The following is a 16,751-nucleotide window of genomic DNA, read 5'->3' as shown; positions in this document are numbered from 1 at the left end:
TAAGCCCGTACGGACTCAGCAAGGTTTTTAACCGTTTTAAAGTCTAACGGCTCATAGTACCGGTTCCCCGCGTTATCAGCGAACACCGGAAACGTCTGCACTGTACCGCTGGTGCGGACCTCCCTCCATACCTCGTTGCAAAACGAAGCGCCGCCTCCTTCCGGTGGTGCTGAAGGATTATATGGGGGAGGGCCCAATGGTGACTCAAGGGCAGAAGGCTCGACCCTATCTTGGGTGCGGCCTCGGTCCAGCTCTAACTTCTCTATCCGGGCCACGAGGGCTTTAAGTTTCTCACCCGACTCCGGTTCTGAGTCAGAGGCCGCCTCACTGTTCCCTCTTGAGGAAGTCGACCGTTCCTCTTTTATGCGGTCGAGCGCAGCTTGGCCCTGCTCAACTGTTTTTATGCATCTCTGATCCTCCAAGCAGGCACGGACCAGTCTCCACAGCGGCTGAACAGCGCCTGACAACTCTCCTTGTTCCCGGGCACGGTCAACATCCCGTCCCACCTTTTTCCAACTGCCTGTTGTGAGATTGCCGGAAACGGCAAACCATGGTGCAGCAGCTCTATCTGGTCGATGAAGTCGGTTAGGGTTTTATCCCTCAGTTGCAGTCCTTTTGTTTTTAACAGGGCTTTAAGGGCCTTGAAGAGCGGGTGAGATGGAGTTGCCCATATTGACAGAGCTACTCTTATACTGGGTCGCGGCCAGTGGTCCAGAACTATCCTAGGACTATCGTTCAGGACGCCACCTCTTCTCTGAGGACCTTGGGGTATCGCCTCTTTTCCGAGGACCTTAGCTTGTCCCCCCTTTTTGGGACTTACCAGTCGACTGCCCTGGAAAGCTGCGGTTCTGAATCAAAGGAAAACGGTTTCAACCAGTTCCCCTTACGTGCCCCCCCTTGTCTCAATGACGACTCGCAAACACGATCCTTCCGCAAGCAGTTTATTCTCCGGATCCTTCCAGGCTTCTTCCTCCTTTTCCCTCCGCCAGCTCTCTTATGTTTGCCCTCCGCTCCTATCCGCCCGTGCCACCTTGCATCTACTGATAGGTTCTCGGGTCCGTGACGTACGTTGACACAAGAGCACTGCCTAATAAGGGCATGTTTGTGTAGAGGTCTGGGTGCTCTCGGCGCCATGTTAGGGCGGGGGCGCTCCACAAGAGAGGAACAGAGTTAGAGAGAGGAAGGGAGGGGGTGAGAAAGCAAGCCGCCAGGTCCGGGACTCAAACTGCAGTTGGCCGTGTAGAAGTCCAGTACCCTTAATCACCTCAGCACCTGCTGGCCCCTATTTTATTATTTTTTAAAACTAATTTTGGGGGCCAGCCTGTGGTGGATGCTTAAGGAGGCTGATCCCACATGGTGAGCTGCGTGGTTCAAGTCCCAGATTCAGCAGCTTGGAGAAAGCATGCGGGGTGTGTGTGCGTGCCTAAATACCAAAAGGAGGACAGATGGCAGAGAAGGGGCTGCGGTGTGACCAACCCCACGGGGGTGATTTCTCACTTCCCTTCTCCTTTTGTATGTCCCTTCAGTGAGCTCACATACCTGCTGGCAGAATTAAACAAACAATATCCTTTTTAAGGAATTATTTATTTAATTCTATTTATTATTATTATTGTTTAAAATTTGTTATAAGGAATATGCATTCACTGAAGAGACAGAGAAAAGGAAAGTAAGAAAGCAAGCTGATAGGTCCAGGACCTGACCGTAGTTGGCCACGTGGAGTCTAGCACCCTAACCACCACGCCACCTGCTGGCCCCCAGTCTTTTACTTTGGAGTGGCTGTCGCATGCCTGTGGGGAACAATTTAGGATGCACACAAGCATCTAACGTCAAAGTAGCGTCCCGCCGCCCGTTGCCCTCCTTCCGGCTCCTTCCCGAGGAGGCCACCACGTTCCCAGGGTCTGAGGTGTCCAGGGCCCCTCCCCCCAGTTCCCCGCTCTGGCCTTGTGTGTGCACATGTGTGTGTGTGTGTGTGTGCACGTGTGAATCCTTTCAGAAAGGCTTTTGCGTATTTGTTTTTTGAATTGCCGGAGGGCATGTGCACTTGCCTGAGAGAGAGAGAAAGAACCCCCGATGGATGTGGTCACGCCACGATCCCTGAACTTGGGGCATGCACACGCACGTGCCCGATGTTTTCCCTTTCTTTTTTTTTAGCTTTCGCCATAGGATGCATGTGCTTGCCTGCAAGAGACAGAGGAAGAGAGAGAAATCCCTCCTGGGGAAGACGCCCACACTCCAGTCCCTTCTCCATTCAGGATTTCGAGCATGCACGCATGTGCGCCTGGCGTGACTTTCAAACCATGGGATCTGGGGCTCACACTAGACCATGTGGGAGCCCAGCGCCTTAACCACCATGACACCTGCTGTCTCCCCGCCCCTATGTTTTTCAAGCTGTTGGGGCCGCTGTGCAGTCGGCTGCGTGGGATGTGGCTCCCTGAACCACCAGGTCACAGGCCTTCTCTGCAGAGTGGTCTGCAGTGTACATGGACATACGCACACCCACGTGTGGCTCGCCTTCCTCCGCACGCTCCTGCACTCTGCTGTTTTCGTCAGTCTCCCGTACAGGCCTCTGCACCGGCAGACAGCGGCCAGCCTCACTCCTTTTATGACCACTTGGCAAAGTCCTGGAGGGTTTATTTACCTGCTCCCTCCACCCCTCCAGCGCTGGGACCGATGTCCTCGTGTGGACGGGCCTCGCCAGGTGAACGGCTCGGTGAGTGAATGGGTGGTCTCTGGACTCTGGGCAGCGTCCCCGTGGCCCCTCTTCAGTGATGCAATGGCGTGTCAGGGTTGGCGGGGTAGTCCACCCTCAGTCACCCTTCAGACACCCAGCCGGTGCTACAGCTGCCCTGCTCGGAGGAAGGACACAGCCATGGAGGGCGGGGGGCTGGGGGTGGCTCTGGAGAAGCCTCTGCCAAGGAAGGTCACAGGGCCAGAGGGTGGCCAAGCCAGGCCCCAGGCCCCTCTGGCTCTGCCAGCCTCTGAGTCATGGCCTTGAGGAAGGCGAGGGGCTTAGAGAGGGTGAGACACGCTGCACCTGGGTAGCCAGACCTGGGGAAATCCAGGTGGGGGAGTTCTGGGCAAGGAGCAGTGGGCTCAGGTGCTCTGGGGACCAAGTGTGGCTGGCACCCATGACGCAGGCGCTGGGTTTGGAGCTGAGGGAGACGGACAAAGGCCAGCTGATGCCACATATACCCATATACCCAGAGACACCCTCCTGCTCTTTTTATTTTTTATTTTTTGAGAGGTTTTTGCTATAGAGCACGTGCGCTCACCAGAAAGACAGGGAGACAGAGAGACAGAAAGTGAGAAATCACCCCCCAGGGGGGATGGCCACACCACAATCCCTTCTCCTCCATTCTCCTCTTGGGATCTTGGGCATGCATGCACACGCACCCGGCGTGAGTTTTAAGCCACCGGGTCTGGGACTACGTGGGAGTCCAGCGACAGCCATTACACTAACTGCTGGTCCCTCTGCTCTTTTTTTAAATAAAAATTATCTTAGGGGGGCCAGCAGGTGATATGGTGGTTAGAGGTGCTGGACTCCCACATGGCCAAGCACAGTTTGAGTTCTGGCCCTGGCGGCTTCCTTTCTCACTTTTCCTCTCTCTCTCTCTCTTTCACTCTGTCCCTCTCTGGTCAAGTTAAAATAAATAAATAAATAAAGTTAAATAATTCTTTAAAAAAAAAAGTTACCTTAGAGACCAGCAGATGGCATAATGGTTACATCGCTGGACTCCCACTTGGATAACCAAGGTTTGAATTCCAGTCCTGGTGGCGTGTGTGTGTGTGTGTGTGTGTGTGTGCGTGTGTGTGTGTGTGTGTGCGTGTGTGTGTGCCCAAAACCCCAGAGGCGAATGGAGAAGGCACTGAGCATGGCCATACTCTCGGGGGTGATTTCTCACTTTCTGTCTCTGTCTCTCTCTCTCTGTCTCTCTGGCAAGTGCATATGCCTTATAGCAAAAATCTCTCTAAATTATTATAATTTAAAAATTTGCTACATGGACTCACCAGAGAGTGTCAGAGAGAGAGGAAGAGGGAGAAGGAGAGGGGGAGGGAGGGGGGAGAGAGGGGAGAGAGAGAGAGAGTGAAAAAGTAAGTCACCAGGTCCAGGACTCAAACCAAGGTCAACCATGTAGGAGTCCAGCACCTTAACCACCATGCCACCTAGTGGCCCCATTTATTTTTTTTTAAGTTTGCTACAAGGCATGTGCCCTTGCTGAAGAGGTGCAGAGAGGGGGGAAAGTGAGAAATCGCCGCCCAAGGGAGAGGACCGCACCACAATCCCTTCTTCTCCATTCATCTCTCAGGATTTTGGGGATGCACACACATGTGCCTGGCATGATTTTCAAGCTGCCAGGTCCGGGATTTGAACAGCACGGTCAGCCATGTAGGATCCAGTGCCTTAATTTCTGCCTGCGCCACCTGCTGGCCCCAAATGTGCACGCTGGGAGATGGGGAGAAAGGGTTGATGCTGCTGCAACCCTCCAGCCTCCAGTACTGATGCACCGGGGTGTGCACCACCATACCCTTCCTGCTCTTTTCTAAATGTTTATCTATGTCTTTCATGAGCGACAGAGACACAGAGACAGAGACACAGAGACAGAGAGCACCCCAACGGCATTGCTACGCCATGATGCACTCCCAGCTTCAGACAGTCCCAGATCACGGGCACCGGGTGCAGAGCACACTCGAGGGCTCCAGATGTGAACCCAGACTTTCCCACGAGGGGTGGCCCCACGGAGCACATTTTCCCTGCTGCCCCACTGTCCCGGCCCCCTCTTGTCCTTCTTAGGGTCTCCAACCTTCCTGGGCCCCTTGGGAGGGAGCTGTCGCTCTGCTTCGGTAGGAAAACTGAGACCTGCGTGTGACGGTTCGTCACCATCAGCCTCACAGAGGAGCCCCTGGTCCAACCCCCCGGAAGGGCAACCCGAAGCACCTGGTCTCCAGGCAGTCCCAGTGAGAGGACCTTGGTCAGGTCTGAGGGCTCCTGGGCTCCCGCTGTGGCCAGGTGACTCTGAGTCCTGGCCCCTCATCTATAAACTGGGGTGCCATGCCTCCTCCCTCACTGTTTGGGGAATCAGAGAGACAATGGGTGAGAAATGTGGGTCACAGGGCCCAGCACAGTGAGCAATCTCCAGACCTGGGCACTGTCCCCACTAGGGGGCAACCTGGGCGAGGAGACGCTCTGGGCTCCGGAGCCAGACCGGTGACGCGTGAGTCACTGCATTATTGACCGTGGCTGAGTTGTGGCCTCACTGAGCCTCAGTTTCTCCCTCTGGGATAGAGAGTGGCAGGCACTTCAGAGTGCGGTGGAGCATCAGAGGGGAGGCCATCAGCGGGCCCAGAGGCGACATCAAAGCAAGCACCTCCTCCCACCCTGGGCCCCAGGGCCCACGGGCCTCATAAAGTCCAGATGGGACGCAGGATGCCAGGGTGACTCCGTTTGGGCCTGGCCCTTCCACGTGCCCGAAACTGCCATTAGCCTCGGCCCTTCAGGCTGGCCACCGGGCTTCCCTCTGGTTTATGGGGAGACCCAGCCCTGGCCATCTGGTGTAGGGCCAGGCCCGGGGCCGTGGCCATGGCGGTGCCCTGCCCAGAGTGCCTGGCTCAGTAGGCTGATTTCTGGCCAGTCGGTCAGTCAACACTCACACACACCCAGTAAAGACTGTGCTCCATGCTGGGCACTGGGCCTGTGTAAGTGAAGCTGAGCTGAAGCCCAGCCTCGGGGAGACTTCTAGAAAGAACATGGCAAGTGGCTGGGGGAGCCAGAGCAGGCATTCAGCCCTGCCTGGGACATCTGGGAGGGCTTCCTGGAGCTGGCAGATGACTCAGTTGAGCCATGAGAATTGGGGCCTATGAGGAAGGGGCAAGTGTGTGAAGACTGATGAGGACAGGAGACCCCAGGAGCTGTAGGTGGCTCCTCATAGTGGACCCCTGGAGCCCAGGGAGTCTGAAGGGCCGCAGGAGTCAGGGCCGCATTTCCCCCAAGGCAGCAACAAGGCCTGCTCCCTGCTGTGGCATGCCTGCGTGGGGAAGGCCGGAGGCTGGGGACCAGGAAGGAGCTGAACAGGCCACCACCTGGGGACAGGGGAAGAGCAGCATCCAAGAGGGCCAGGGCAGGATCCGGCAGGACCCAGCGGCCAAGCCAGACTCCTCCCAGACTGCCAGGGGCCTCTCCGCCAGCAGTGGAGACGGTGCGGAGCAGGATGCGAGGACTCCTTGAGGGGACGCTCCACAAGGGCGTGAGCGGGGAGCCACTGGGCCTGGCTTTGTGCCCCGCAGCGCGTCTCACCCCGGCAGAAGGCAGTCCCAGGACACTCTGAGAAGTGACACGTGGGAGAATGGATTCTCGCGGGCCATGGAATGGGGTTTGCACCAAGTTCAACCAGATGGCCCAGGAATGGTGGGGCGGGGCACCAGCTGTCCCTGCGGCTGGAATGCACGCCACCAGGCCCCGGCCTCACCTCCCAGCCAGCATTTCGTTTTATCCTCAGTCTGAAAACTCAGTGCAGACGGTGCACTCCTGGACTCCCCAGCAGATCGGTGGTGTCGGCGCTCCCTGCTGCTGTGCCCTGCCCAGAGGGCGCCTGGCCGAGCAGCCATGATAACCGCTGGATGAGGCCACCGCTAACAGCTTGTTTTACACCGTACCAGGCACGCTTCTCGGCACTTCATGTGAACTACCTGAGAGAGCTGTCCCTATGGGATCTTCATGCCAAGGCCACCTCCAGGCAGCCGGAATCACAGACGCACACACGTGCCTGTGTACATGCGGTGACTTTAGGACATGAACCCGGGGTCTTCCCACATGGCTGTAGCATCAGATCACCGTGTCACTGCGGTGCCGCCTCGGCTCACTGAATTCTCTTTTTCACACTTTGCAGAGGAGGAAACGGAGGCAGAGAGGTCCCGTAACGTTCCCAGGCCGCAGACCGGCTCCCAGGCCCGCGCTTCTTCCCTTGCCACGCTGGAGCTTCCTGACTGGCTGCTATGAGGCCGCCCGCCCCATTCCCTAGGCTCAGTTGCTCTGTGGGCTTCCGCTCTCCCTTTGGGTTCTGTCCTAGGTCAGCTGGGGGCATCAATGGCCCCCTATGTGCTCTGAGACCCAAAACCCTGTGTCCACTCAGACCTCCCCTGCTTGGAGCCAGGACACTACCCAGCTGCGCTCAGCATGAAGCTAGAGATGGCCACCTGGCCCCACCGTCTTTGCAGAATCAGGTTCCAGCTCCAGCTTGCCCTCTACCCCCAGCCTTCTGATTCCCCCATCACCCCAAGACCAGCCATTACAGAGCCAACCTTTGAGCACGATGCTCATTCAACCTGATACTCTCCGTCCTCCTAGCTTGGCTAATTCCTGTCCAGGCCAGCACCTCCTCCAAGAAGCCCCCCTGGTCTCCCAGGTTGCGTTTGCTACATCCTCTGTGCCGATGGTGGCTTCGTATACTGAACTGCCTGATGATTCCCATTTCACCTCTGGTCTAGACTGAGACATCCTCAAGCAGGACACTGGTTTCCGTGCTGACCCGCGGGGCAGGCACACGCTGCTGAGGAGCAGGTTGGAAGCCAGGCCAGGCCTCTGTGGTAGCCTCGAGATGGAGACTGCCCAGGCCTGGAGATCCTGAGAAAGCTCTGGGCTGGTTACATGTGGGTGGTTAGCACAGATGGTAACAAAAGCCGAGGACAAGAGATCCAGGTCCTCACAAGAGGACACAGAGAATACAAAACAGCTGAGGGCAGACACCGGGGAACCCTAACATTAGAGGGCTCGGCAGACAAAGGGAATTCCATGAAGGAGACTAAGGAGGAGCTGGGAGGTGGGTGGAGCAGGAGCCAGAGAAGAAAGATGGTGCCCAGCGGACTTGCGTCCAATCCTAATGTCCTCCCCCTTGGAATCTGGGCTGGCTCTAACTTTTTTCCTTTCTTTTTATTGTTGTTTTAATTGCCAAGGGCACATGTGCTGGTCAGAGAGAAAAGAGAGCGAGCTCTCCCCCTTGAGGTGTAGTCACACTGCAATCCCGTCTCCATTTCTCCATCCCATTGGGATTCTGGGCATGCACACACACATGCTGGTGTTTTCTAAGGCACTGGGGCAGTGACTCAAACCCTGGTTGGCCATGTGGGCTCTGGCTGCCTTAGTCACTAGGTTAGAGTTGGCCCTATGACTTGTTTCTGAAGAATGTGATGGGAGTGATACCACTGCATGTCCACGCCTCAGTCGCGAGCAGCTGGTAGATTCAACCGGGGTCTCCTGAAACTCCCTTCCTAAGGAAAATCAACACCAGGTGGGGAGCTCTACTACAGACTAGCCTGAGACCCCCCTGCTATAAGGAAGCCCGGCTAGCCACATGAGGTGGCCATGTAGAAGGGGCAGGACATCCAGCCAGCCCCAGCTGTTGTGCCATCCCATGTGATGCATGCATTAAGAAGTCACCTTGGGGCCAGCCCTGCTGAGCCTTCATGAAGAGGACTGCTCGTGGTCCTGGTCAACCACAGGACCATGAGTGAGAACCAAAGCTCTTATTCTAAGCCACTAGGTTTGTGAGAGTTGCTATACACCAATGTATAACTGAAACAGCTGGTAATTTTTTTTTTGGAGGTTTTTGCTATAGGGCACGTGTGCTCGCCAGACAGACAGAGAGAGAGAGAGACAGGGAGACAGAAAGCGAGAAATCACCCCCCAGGGGGATGGCCACACCACAATCCCTTCTCCTCCATTCTCCTCTCGGGATCTTGGGCACGCACGCACATGTGCCTGGCGTGAGTTTAAGCCTCCAGGTCTGGGACTTGAACTGTGGTCGACTACATGGGAGTCCAGTGACATAGGCATTATGCCAACTACTGGTCCCAAAACAGTAGGTAATTTAATACCAACACAATCCTCTAGGGTAGACATTACTGCCCCGCTCCCACCTCTTTTAGATTTTTGCCATAGGGTGCGAACACTTGCCAGAGAGATATACACAGAGACAGAGAAAAGGAGAGACCACCCCTCCCCCAGGGGATGACCACACCACAGTCCCTTCTCTCAGGATTCTGGGCACACACATACATGAACCAGGCATGTTTTTCAAGCCGCTGGGTCCAGGACTTGAACCGCTGAGTTAGTCATGTAGTATCTAGCACTTTAACCACCAATGTCACTTCCTAGCCCATATTGCCCCCATTTTTTGAAATTTCTTCTTTCTTTAACTGCTAGAGGGCACTTGCACTTGCATGTGCACCTGTGCACAGACAGCCATGACCTCTGGCCACAGGACAAGGGCTGAAAGAAAAACACCCATCTGATGAAGAAGCAAACTGAGGCTCAAAAATGGTGTGGCCTGCCCAAAGCCACAGTCAGAGGTAATAAGAGCCCCGGGCTCTTCCCAAGGCCTGGGCTAGCCCAGTACCCTACTCCAGGGCTTTTCAGACCTGGAAAGGCTTGCATATCACTGAGGATACTGTTAAAATGCAGATTTGGGACTGGCTCCTTAGTGCTATGCAGAGGAAGCTGAATCTCACATGACTGACTGGAGTTCGAATCCCAGCCCCCGTGGCAACAAACCAGGTGCTTGCACATGTGCATGCATGGGTCTCCTGAAACTCCCTTCCTAAGGAAAATCAACACCAGGTGGGGAGCTCTACTACAGACTAGCCTGAGACCCCCTCTGCTATAAGGAAGCCCGGCTAGCCACATGAGGTGGCCATGTAGAAGGGGCAGGACATCCAGCCAGCCCCAGCTGTTGTGCCATCCCATGTGATGCATGCATTAAGAAGTCACCTTGGGGCCAGCCCTGCTGAGCCTTCATGAAGAGGACTGCTCGTGGTCCTGGTCAACCACAGGACCATGAGTGAGAACCAAAGCTCTTATTCTAAGCCACTAGGTTTGTGAGAGTTGCTATACACCAATGTATAACTGAAACAGCTGGTAATTTTTTTTTTGGAGGTTTTTGCTATAGGGCACGTGTGCTCGCCAGACAGACAGAGAGAGAGAGAGACAGGGAGACAGAAAGCGAGAAATCACCCCCCAGGGGGATGGCCACACCACAATCCCTTCTCCTCCATTCTCCTCTCGGGATCTTGGGCACGCACGCACATGTGCCTGGCGTGAGTTTAAGCCTCCAGGTCTGGGACTTGAACTGTGGTCGACTACATGGGAGTCCAGTGACATAGGCATTATGCCAACTACTGGTCCCAAAACAGTAGGTAATTTAATACCAACACAATCCTCTAGGGTAGACATTACTGCCCCGCTCCCACCTCTTTTAGATTTTTGCCATAGGGTGCGAACACTTGCCAGAGAGATATACACAGAGACAGAGAAAAGGAGAGACCACCCCTCCCCCAGGGGATGACCACACCACAGTCCCTTCTCTCAGGATTCTGGGCACACACATACATGAACCAGGCATGTTTTTCAAGCCGCTGGGTCCAGGACTTGAACCGCTGAGTTAGTCATGTAGTATCTAGCACTTTAACCACCAATGTCACTTCCTAGCCCATATTGCCCCCATTTTTTGAAATTTCTTCTTTCTTTAACTGCTAGAGGGCACTTGCACTTGCATGTGCACCTGTGCACAGACAGCCATGACCTCTGGCCACAGGACAAGGGCTGAAAGAAAAACACCCATCTGATGAAGAAGCAAACTGAGGCTCAAAAATGGTGTGGCCTGCCCAAAGCCACAGTCAGAGGTAATAAGAGCCCCGGGCTCTTCCCAAGGCCTGGGCTAGCCCAGTACCCTACTCCAGGGCTTTTCAGACCTGGAAAGGCTTGCATATCACTGAGGATACTGTTAAAATGCAGATTTGGGACTGGCTCCTTAGTGCTATGCAGAGGAAGCTGAATCTCACATGACTGACTGGAGTTCGAATCCCAGCCCCCGTGGCAACAAACCAGGTGCTTGCACATGTGCATGCATGCCCAGGATCCTGAGGGATGGAGACCTGAAGGAGGGTTCCAGCACGACCAGGCCCAAGGAGGATTCTCCCTCGTGTGCGTCTGCACTCTTGTCACGAACAGAGTAAAACAGAACGAAGATCCTGATTCAGTAGGTCAGGGTATGGCTAGACTCTAGATAGTTCTTTCTCCAAACAAAGTTGCCAGAAGGCATGTGTGCTCACCAGAGACAGATAAAGAGAGCACGAGTGAGCGCATGCCAGAGAGAGACAGAGAGAGAGAGAGAACTCCCTAACAGGGTGTGGCCATGCCACAATCCCGTCTCCATTTCGCCATGCTGTGGGGACTCTGGATACACACACAAGCCCAGGGTGTCTGTCAAGCTGCCGGAGTGGGATCCACACAGAGGTTGGCCAGGAAGGATGTAGCTTGCCATGCTCGGGGCTTAACCATTATGCTAGAGGGTCAGCCTGGGCTCGGTAATTCTAATGAGCTCCCTGCCGCTGGTGCCGCCACCACCACCAATGTGCAGACCACCCTCGGGATGCCAAAGACCTCACTCCTCGGAGGAGCTAGATTTTCATAGAAGCCCATTTCAATGAGTGGGGTACAGGTGGGGAAGCCATGTTAAGAAACCCCGACCTCCTTTGCCCACCCTGCCCAGCCATCCACAACACCGGAGCTGCTAGGACATTTTATTAAGTTAAGAAGGTCCATGGAGAGAAATGTCTTCATTGGTGGCTCCAGCGGTGCCACGCCCAGCACCCCAAAGAAGGGGAGGTTCGGCTGTGGGCACAGCTGCTGGCTCCCTCTGTCCAGAGTCCCGGGGTTTGGGTCCACCCTGGGCAGGAATAGTTAGTAGGAGGTAGGGTAGGAAGAGGGGGCTGGCTCCCTGCCCCTCCCCACTAGAGTCGACCTGCCCTGGCTGTGGCCTGGGCCTCCACAGACCCTTGGGCAGCGCCGCCGGCCCAGAAGCCCCAACAGAGTTCAGCTAGAGACAGGGGGAGGTGGTGCTGGAGGCTCACGGCCACCAGGATTGCTTTTTAAAAAAGTATAAAGTGTTTTGGAGAAAAAAAAAGGGGGGGAAATCTCTATAAAAATCTCTTCACATATAAAATCCTGAAGAAGGTGCAAAGTCAGACCCAGTGCGAGGGGCGCGCTCAGATATGCAGAGTGTGTGTGTGTGTGTGTGCGTGCGTGCGTGCATGTGTGTCAGTGTGTGTGTGGTGGGTGTGAGTGCACATGCGGCCCACAGAGGGTGGGGAGAAAGCTTGGCTTCTGACTTCCGCCCAGCAGGGAAGGTGGCGGCAGGTCCCCTGGGCTGGAGGGCCACAGCTGGGCTGGAGCAGGAGAACCTGGAAGACAGGGCCCAGGCTGAGCCACAGCGGCTCCTTCTGGTTTCTCCCCAAACAGCTGACCCACAGGGGGCCTCTCCCTGGGCCTTAGGGAAGCCACAAGGGCTTCAGAGAGGAGGCTCCCGGCAGGCACGGTACAGGAGAGGCACACACCGCCGTGTGAACTCATGAACAGCACCAGGTGGGACACTGTGGGGCAGGGGAGCGGGCGGTGAGGGTCAGCTGGGGCATGCACACTCTGTCGGCCCCCAGCCCAGCAAGGGCGTGGGCTCTGCAGGACGAGGGTTCGCATCTGTCCCACACTACACTGCCCCTCTCCGAGGAAATGTGCTCAGGCTGACAAAGCAGCCTCTGGCCAGGAGCTGCAACAACCCGAGTCACTGGGGTCCCACTTAGAGAAAGGGAAATGGCAGCCGAGGAAGTGCCCTGGCCCAGGAGCCTGGCGAGTCCCCAGCCCTGGGCACCCACCTCTACTCAGCCAGACTGTTCCGTGCCGCCTCCTTCTCCTGCAGGGCGGCCATGGCCAGGCGCAGGTGCTCCTTGAGCTGCTCGATCTCGCGCTCTGAGCGGGTCTTGATGTGGTTCAGCTCCACGTACACATCCTGGTACTTGCCCGAGGCAAAGCGCTTATCCTGGGGGCGGGGTTGGGCGTGAGCATGCTAAGCCTCCCTCCCTGGCCCTGCCCAGCCCTTCTGCATCGTCTGAGCTCCATCCCTCTAGGTGGCCCTGGGTGGGTAGCCCCAGTCCTGGCCACAGCCACCCCCAGCACCAGCCCTGACACAGGATTCATTGTCTCTTTCATCCTGAGGCTCAGGGAGCAGAGCTTTTGCCCAAGACCACAGGTTAGTGAGGCTGGGATGTGGGCACCAGGGCCTCTCCATGAGGACGCTGCCTGTCCTTTATGAGCAGGGAACCCAGTTCTGGCTCACACATGCTCACAGAGCCACCAGCATGGACATCTCCTGCCCCGAGCTGGCAGAAGACACTAGAGCAGGGACCAAGCAACCAAGGGTGGGCCAGGAAGGATGCAGACCCAGACCTGGCCCCCTGAATTCCCACGATGCAGCTTGTCACACTGAAGGCCCCCTCCATGGCAGAGATGTTGGTCAGTTTTCTGCAGTTTATCCCTAGCACCTAGCAGAGGGCTGGCACGTAGTACATGCTCAATGGTAATAAATAAAAGTGAGCGTGGCCTTGGGCAAGTCGTTTCCCCTTCCTGAGCCTCAGTTTCCTTGTCCATAGAGTGGGCATAAAGACACCTACGTGGGAGCAGCGTGAGGGGAGGCAGAGAGGTGCCTGGCACTGAGCAGGTGCCCACAGGATGGGTGCCCAGGAGCTGACCCACCCCCAGTAGCCGCCTACCTTCTGCATCATCTGGAGCTCGTCCCGGAGGCACTGCACCTCCTTCTTCAGGTACTGCAGCTCGTTCTCCTTCACTCGCAGCAGCACCTGGGGTCATGGGGCCAGCTGAGCCAGGGCCAGAGGCTAGAGCCACCTCAGCTCACGGCACCCTGCTATCTGCTTCTCACTGCCTCATGTCCCTGAAACGCAGCCTCAGCCTGCACCAATACCCACTGTATCCTGGAGGCAGATTCCTACAGGAAGCCCGCTCTGATTCTCCTGCTTTTCTGTACCCGGCTCTATCCCACCCGCCTGGCTCCAACACAGCACTACTGCTGGGAACACAGCAGGTGTTCTGGCTTCGCTGGCCTGGCCTCCCTCACTGGGCCTGGCCCCTTGGAGACTCAGTGCTCCTGCTGCTGGTGACAGCCAGCCTGTCTCAGAAGCTCCCCCGACAGTCCAGACCCCGAGAGCGAGAGCGCTAGGCTGCCAGGAATGAGGGCAGGGCACTCACCTCCAGCTCACAGGAGCTCCGCTCACTGCTGCGACCACAGCTGTTGCCCGCACCCTGCGAGGCAATGAAGCTGCGCAGCCGGTCGATCTCCTCTGACAGGCGGGCGTGCAGCTCCTGGAGGGCAGGGGACGGTCAGGCGGTGGTGCCGGGCCCTGCATGGCCCACTCTCACCTGACGGGGCCAGGCCCACCTGGTTGTGGCGCAGCAGCTCCTGGCCCTCCTGCTGGCAGCGCCGCAGTGTGTGCTCGCGCTCCTCGGCCTGCTGGGTCAGGGCCCCGATCTCCAGGCACTTCTGCGAGTACTGCTCTGATAGCACCTGCAGCTCCCGCTTCAGTGCCTCCAAGTCTGACCTGCCCGGGTGGTGGAGGGAAGAATGGTGTGGGCTCTCTTGTCCTCCACCTAGCCTTGTGGCAGCCTCCAGCAGCTCAGGACTCTTGGGCTCCCTCCCTGCTTTTGCCTTCATCTGGCTGTGGGGCTGCAAACCAGTGACTGGCTCTCTGGGCTACAGGTGACTCCTTATGAGAATGGGCTATAGGAGCCCATCTCTAAAGCTCTTCTAGCCCCAGGGCCTGCTCTGTAGCAGGGAGAGACACCCACCGGTGGAGAGTAACATTGCATCCCAGCTCTAGGGGACCTCAAGAGGTGAAAAGAAGGGTAGAGGCTGGGACCAGCCAAGATGGGAGGGCCTAAAAGACTGTCTATAAGGACTGGCATGGGGGTCTGGCCAAGGCCTGCTGCTTCTGTTCCTTGGGTCCATAAGACTGGAGCAGGAATACCAGCTGAGGGTAAACTGATGTTTCTTCTGCCAAGGGGCAAAGTTCCCCACTCACAACCAGGGCAGATAGAGTAAGGCTCAGCCCACAGACCCCAGGGTGGAGGCCCATCTTACTGGTGCTGCTTCCGGAGGCCATCTGGGCCCTGCTGGAGACTCCGTGTCTTGCTCAGCTCCCGGCTCAGCTCTTCTTGGTAGGCTTTCTTCATGGCTTCGATGGCTAGAAGTAGGCAGAGAGGTGTGAGGGACTGCAGAGGGTGCAGTAGCACCACAGCTGCACTTCCTCTGCGGAAGCGCTTCCTCACAGGGAGCAGGAAGTGGCGTGCAGAGAGCCCTGGACCGGGAGCCCAGCCCCGGCCTGTCATAAACTGTAAACTGTAGCTTGGGGTGAGTTCTCAACTGCTCCTGAGCCTATCTATCAAGGGAAGATGACGCCACCTGATGGACCTGCTGGGAAGACACCTCAGCCTCCTAGCACTGGCACCCTCAGCTGTTCATTTCTGGGGAAGACCCCACAGAGCGCACCGTCACTGTAACTCAGGCGCTAGTCGTACAGATCTATATGACTTCGGGCGGGTGACCTAACCCCTTTGTACCTCAAGTGTCCTGTCTGGAAAGCGGAGATAGCAATAATGCCTTCCCTCCGTGAGCGTGTGCGAAGATGTGTGAAGAGCGTTTAGGACACGGTGCTGCACAGAGCAAGTGCCCCAACCTCAGCTTCTGCCGTTGCAGTTACTTCTCAGACTGTGAGCGCCCATGGATGACACTGTGTTCACACCACACAGGGACGTGGCTGTTGGGAGGCTTAAACACGTCTTCTTCCACAGTTTAATCCACAATCCCAAAACCTACAACTCTGAACACTGAATGTTTTCTATCACTCTTCTGGAGGTCTTCCTCAACCTATGCAGACATGAGACTATTTCCTACTCAAGTGACTTTTCATGTGGAAACTAGTGCTAGGCTGCACGGTGAACCCCAGACCTGCTGGGGGGATGGCTGTCTAACATACCAGGCCTGCACTGGGTGATCTTTCCACAATGCAGTGCATACACCTCTGAAGCTCAGTGTGAGGGACTGTGGGTGTGAGCACATGGAGCAGCTGGCACAGAACTGGCATGTGGTGAGCTCCAGGTCACACGCCTCTTCCATCATTTCTGTTATGTGAGCTCCAGGTCACACGCCTCTTCCATCATCTCTGTCACCCTGCAAACCCTCTGGTGGGGTCTAGGTCATGCCAGGCACACACAGCAGGTATGCACAGTGGACGGAAGGAGGGAAGGAGATTATCAGCCGTCTATCATTTCCTGCATCTGCTTGGAAGGCAGAGGGCAGGGTTCAGAGCATGGCTTTGCAGTCAGAGGGCCCTGTGCCCAGGCTCTGTCTGGACAAGTCACTAACCTCCATGAGCCCATGTGCCCATCTGTGAAACAGGCCACTGTGAGGACTAAGCATGCTCTAGTGGGTGACATGTAGGCCAGAGACTGGCATGCAGCAGGGCTTGGGCAATGCTCACTCCATTCCCCCACTCTCCCTGGGGTTGCCCAGAGAAGTGGCATTCCTATGAGGACAGGTTCTATGGCTGATGAGTCTCTCCCCACAGCTTGTGGCTCAAGCGGAACCTCTCAGTGTGTGGGGTCCCCTGAGAGGATAGTCTTGAGCCACATAGGGGTCTCACTGCCTTTGTTTTCCCTTTTGAAGGAGGGCCAGAGGCCAGTTCTGGGAGTTGCCAAGTCCTCCCGATGTCCTGTCTCAAGTCTGGCACCGAGACCACCCTCTTACTTAAAGGCCCCTGAGTGCAGTCAGAAGGAACCCCCAGGCTGCCCCTTCAGTCCTCACCCGAGGCTGTGGCTGCCGGCTCCTCCGCCACGGGGCACCCCCTCTCCCGTCGCC

At 56.5% G+C, this 16,751-nt stretch overlaps 1 protein-coding gene across 1 annotated transcript in view; it reads right to left on the bottom strand.

Moving 5' to 3' along the window:
- Positions 1 to 11,557: 11,557 nt before the first annotated feature.
- Positions 11,558 to 16,751, bottom strand: part of TRIOBP (TRIO and F-actin binding protein) — a 75,330-nt gene continuing 70,136 nt past the window's right edge. The window contains exons 18-24 of the mRNA XM_006166236.2: positions 16,698 to 16,727; positions 14,976 to 15,078; positions 14,277 to 14,436; positions 14,087 to 14,200; positions 13,594 to 13,680; positions 12,700 to 12,863; positions 11,558 to 12,231 (exon numbers count right to left, since the gene is read on the bottom strand). Of these exons, the coding sequence (XP_006166298.1) occupies positions 12,702 to 12,863; positions 13,594 to 13,680; positions 14,087 to 14,200; positions 14,277 to 14,436; positions 14,976 to 15,078; positions 16,698 to 16,727 (656 nt within the window). The 3' untranslated portion in view covers positions 11,558 to 12,231; positions 12,700 to 12,701. The remainder of the gene's footprint in view (positions 12,232 to 12,699; positions 12,864 to 13,593; positions 13,681 to 14,086; positions 14,201 to 14,276; positions 14,437 to 14,975; positions 15,079 to 16,697; positions 16,728 to 16,751) is intronic.

This window comes from Tupaia chinensis, unplaced genomic scaffold (genome assembly GCF_000334495.1).
Source record: "Tupaia chinensis unplaced genomic scaffold, TupChi_1.0 Scaffold144197_2, whole genome shotgun sequence".
In the NCBI taxonomy this organism is placed as follows: Eukaryota; Metazoa; Chordata; class Mammalia; order Scandentia; family Tupaiidae; genus Tupaia; species Tupaia belangeri.
This window is presented reverse-complemented; position numbering and strand designations above follow the sequence as displayed.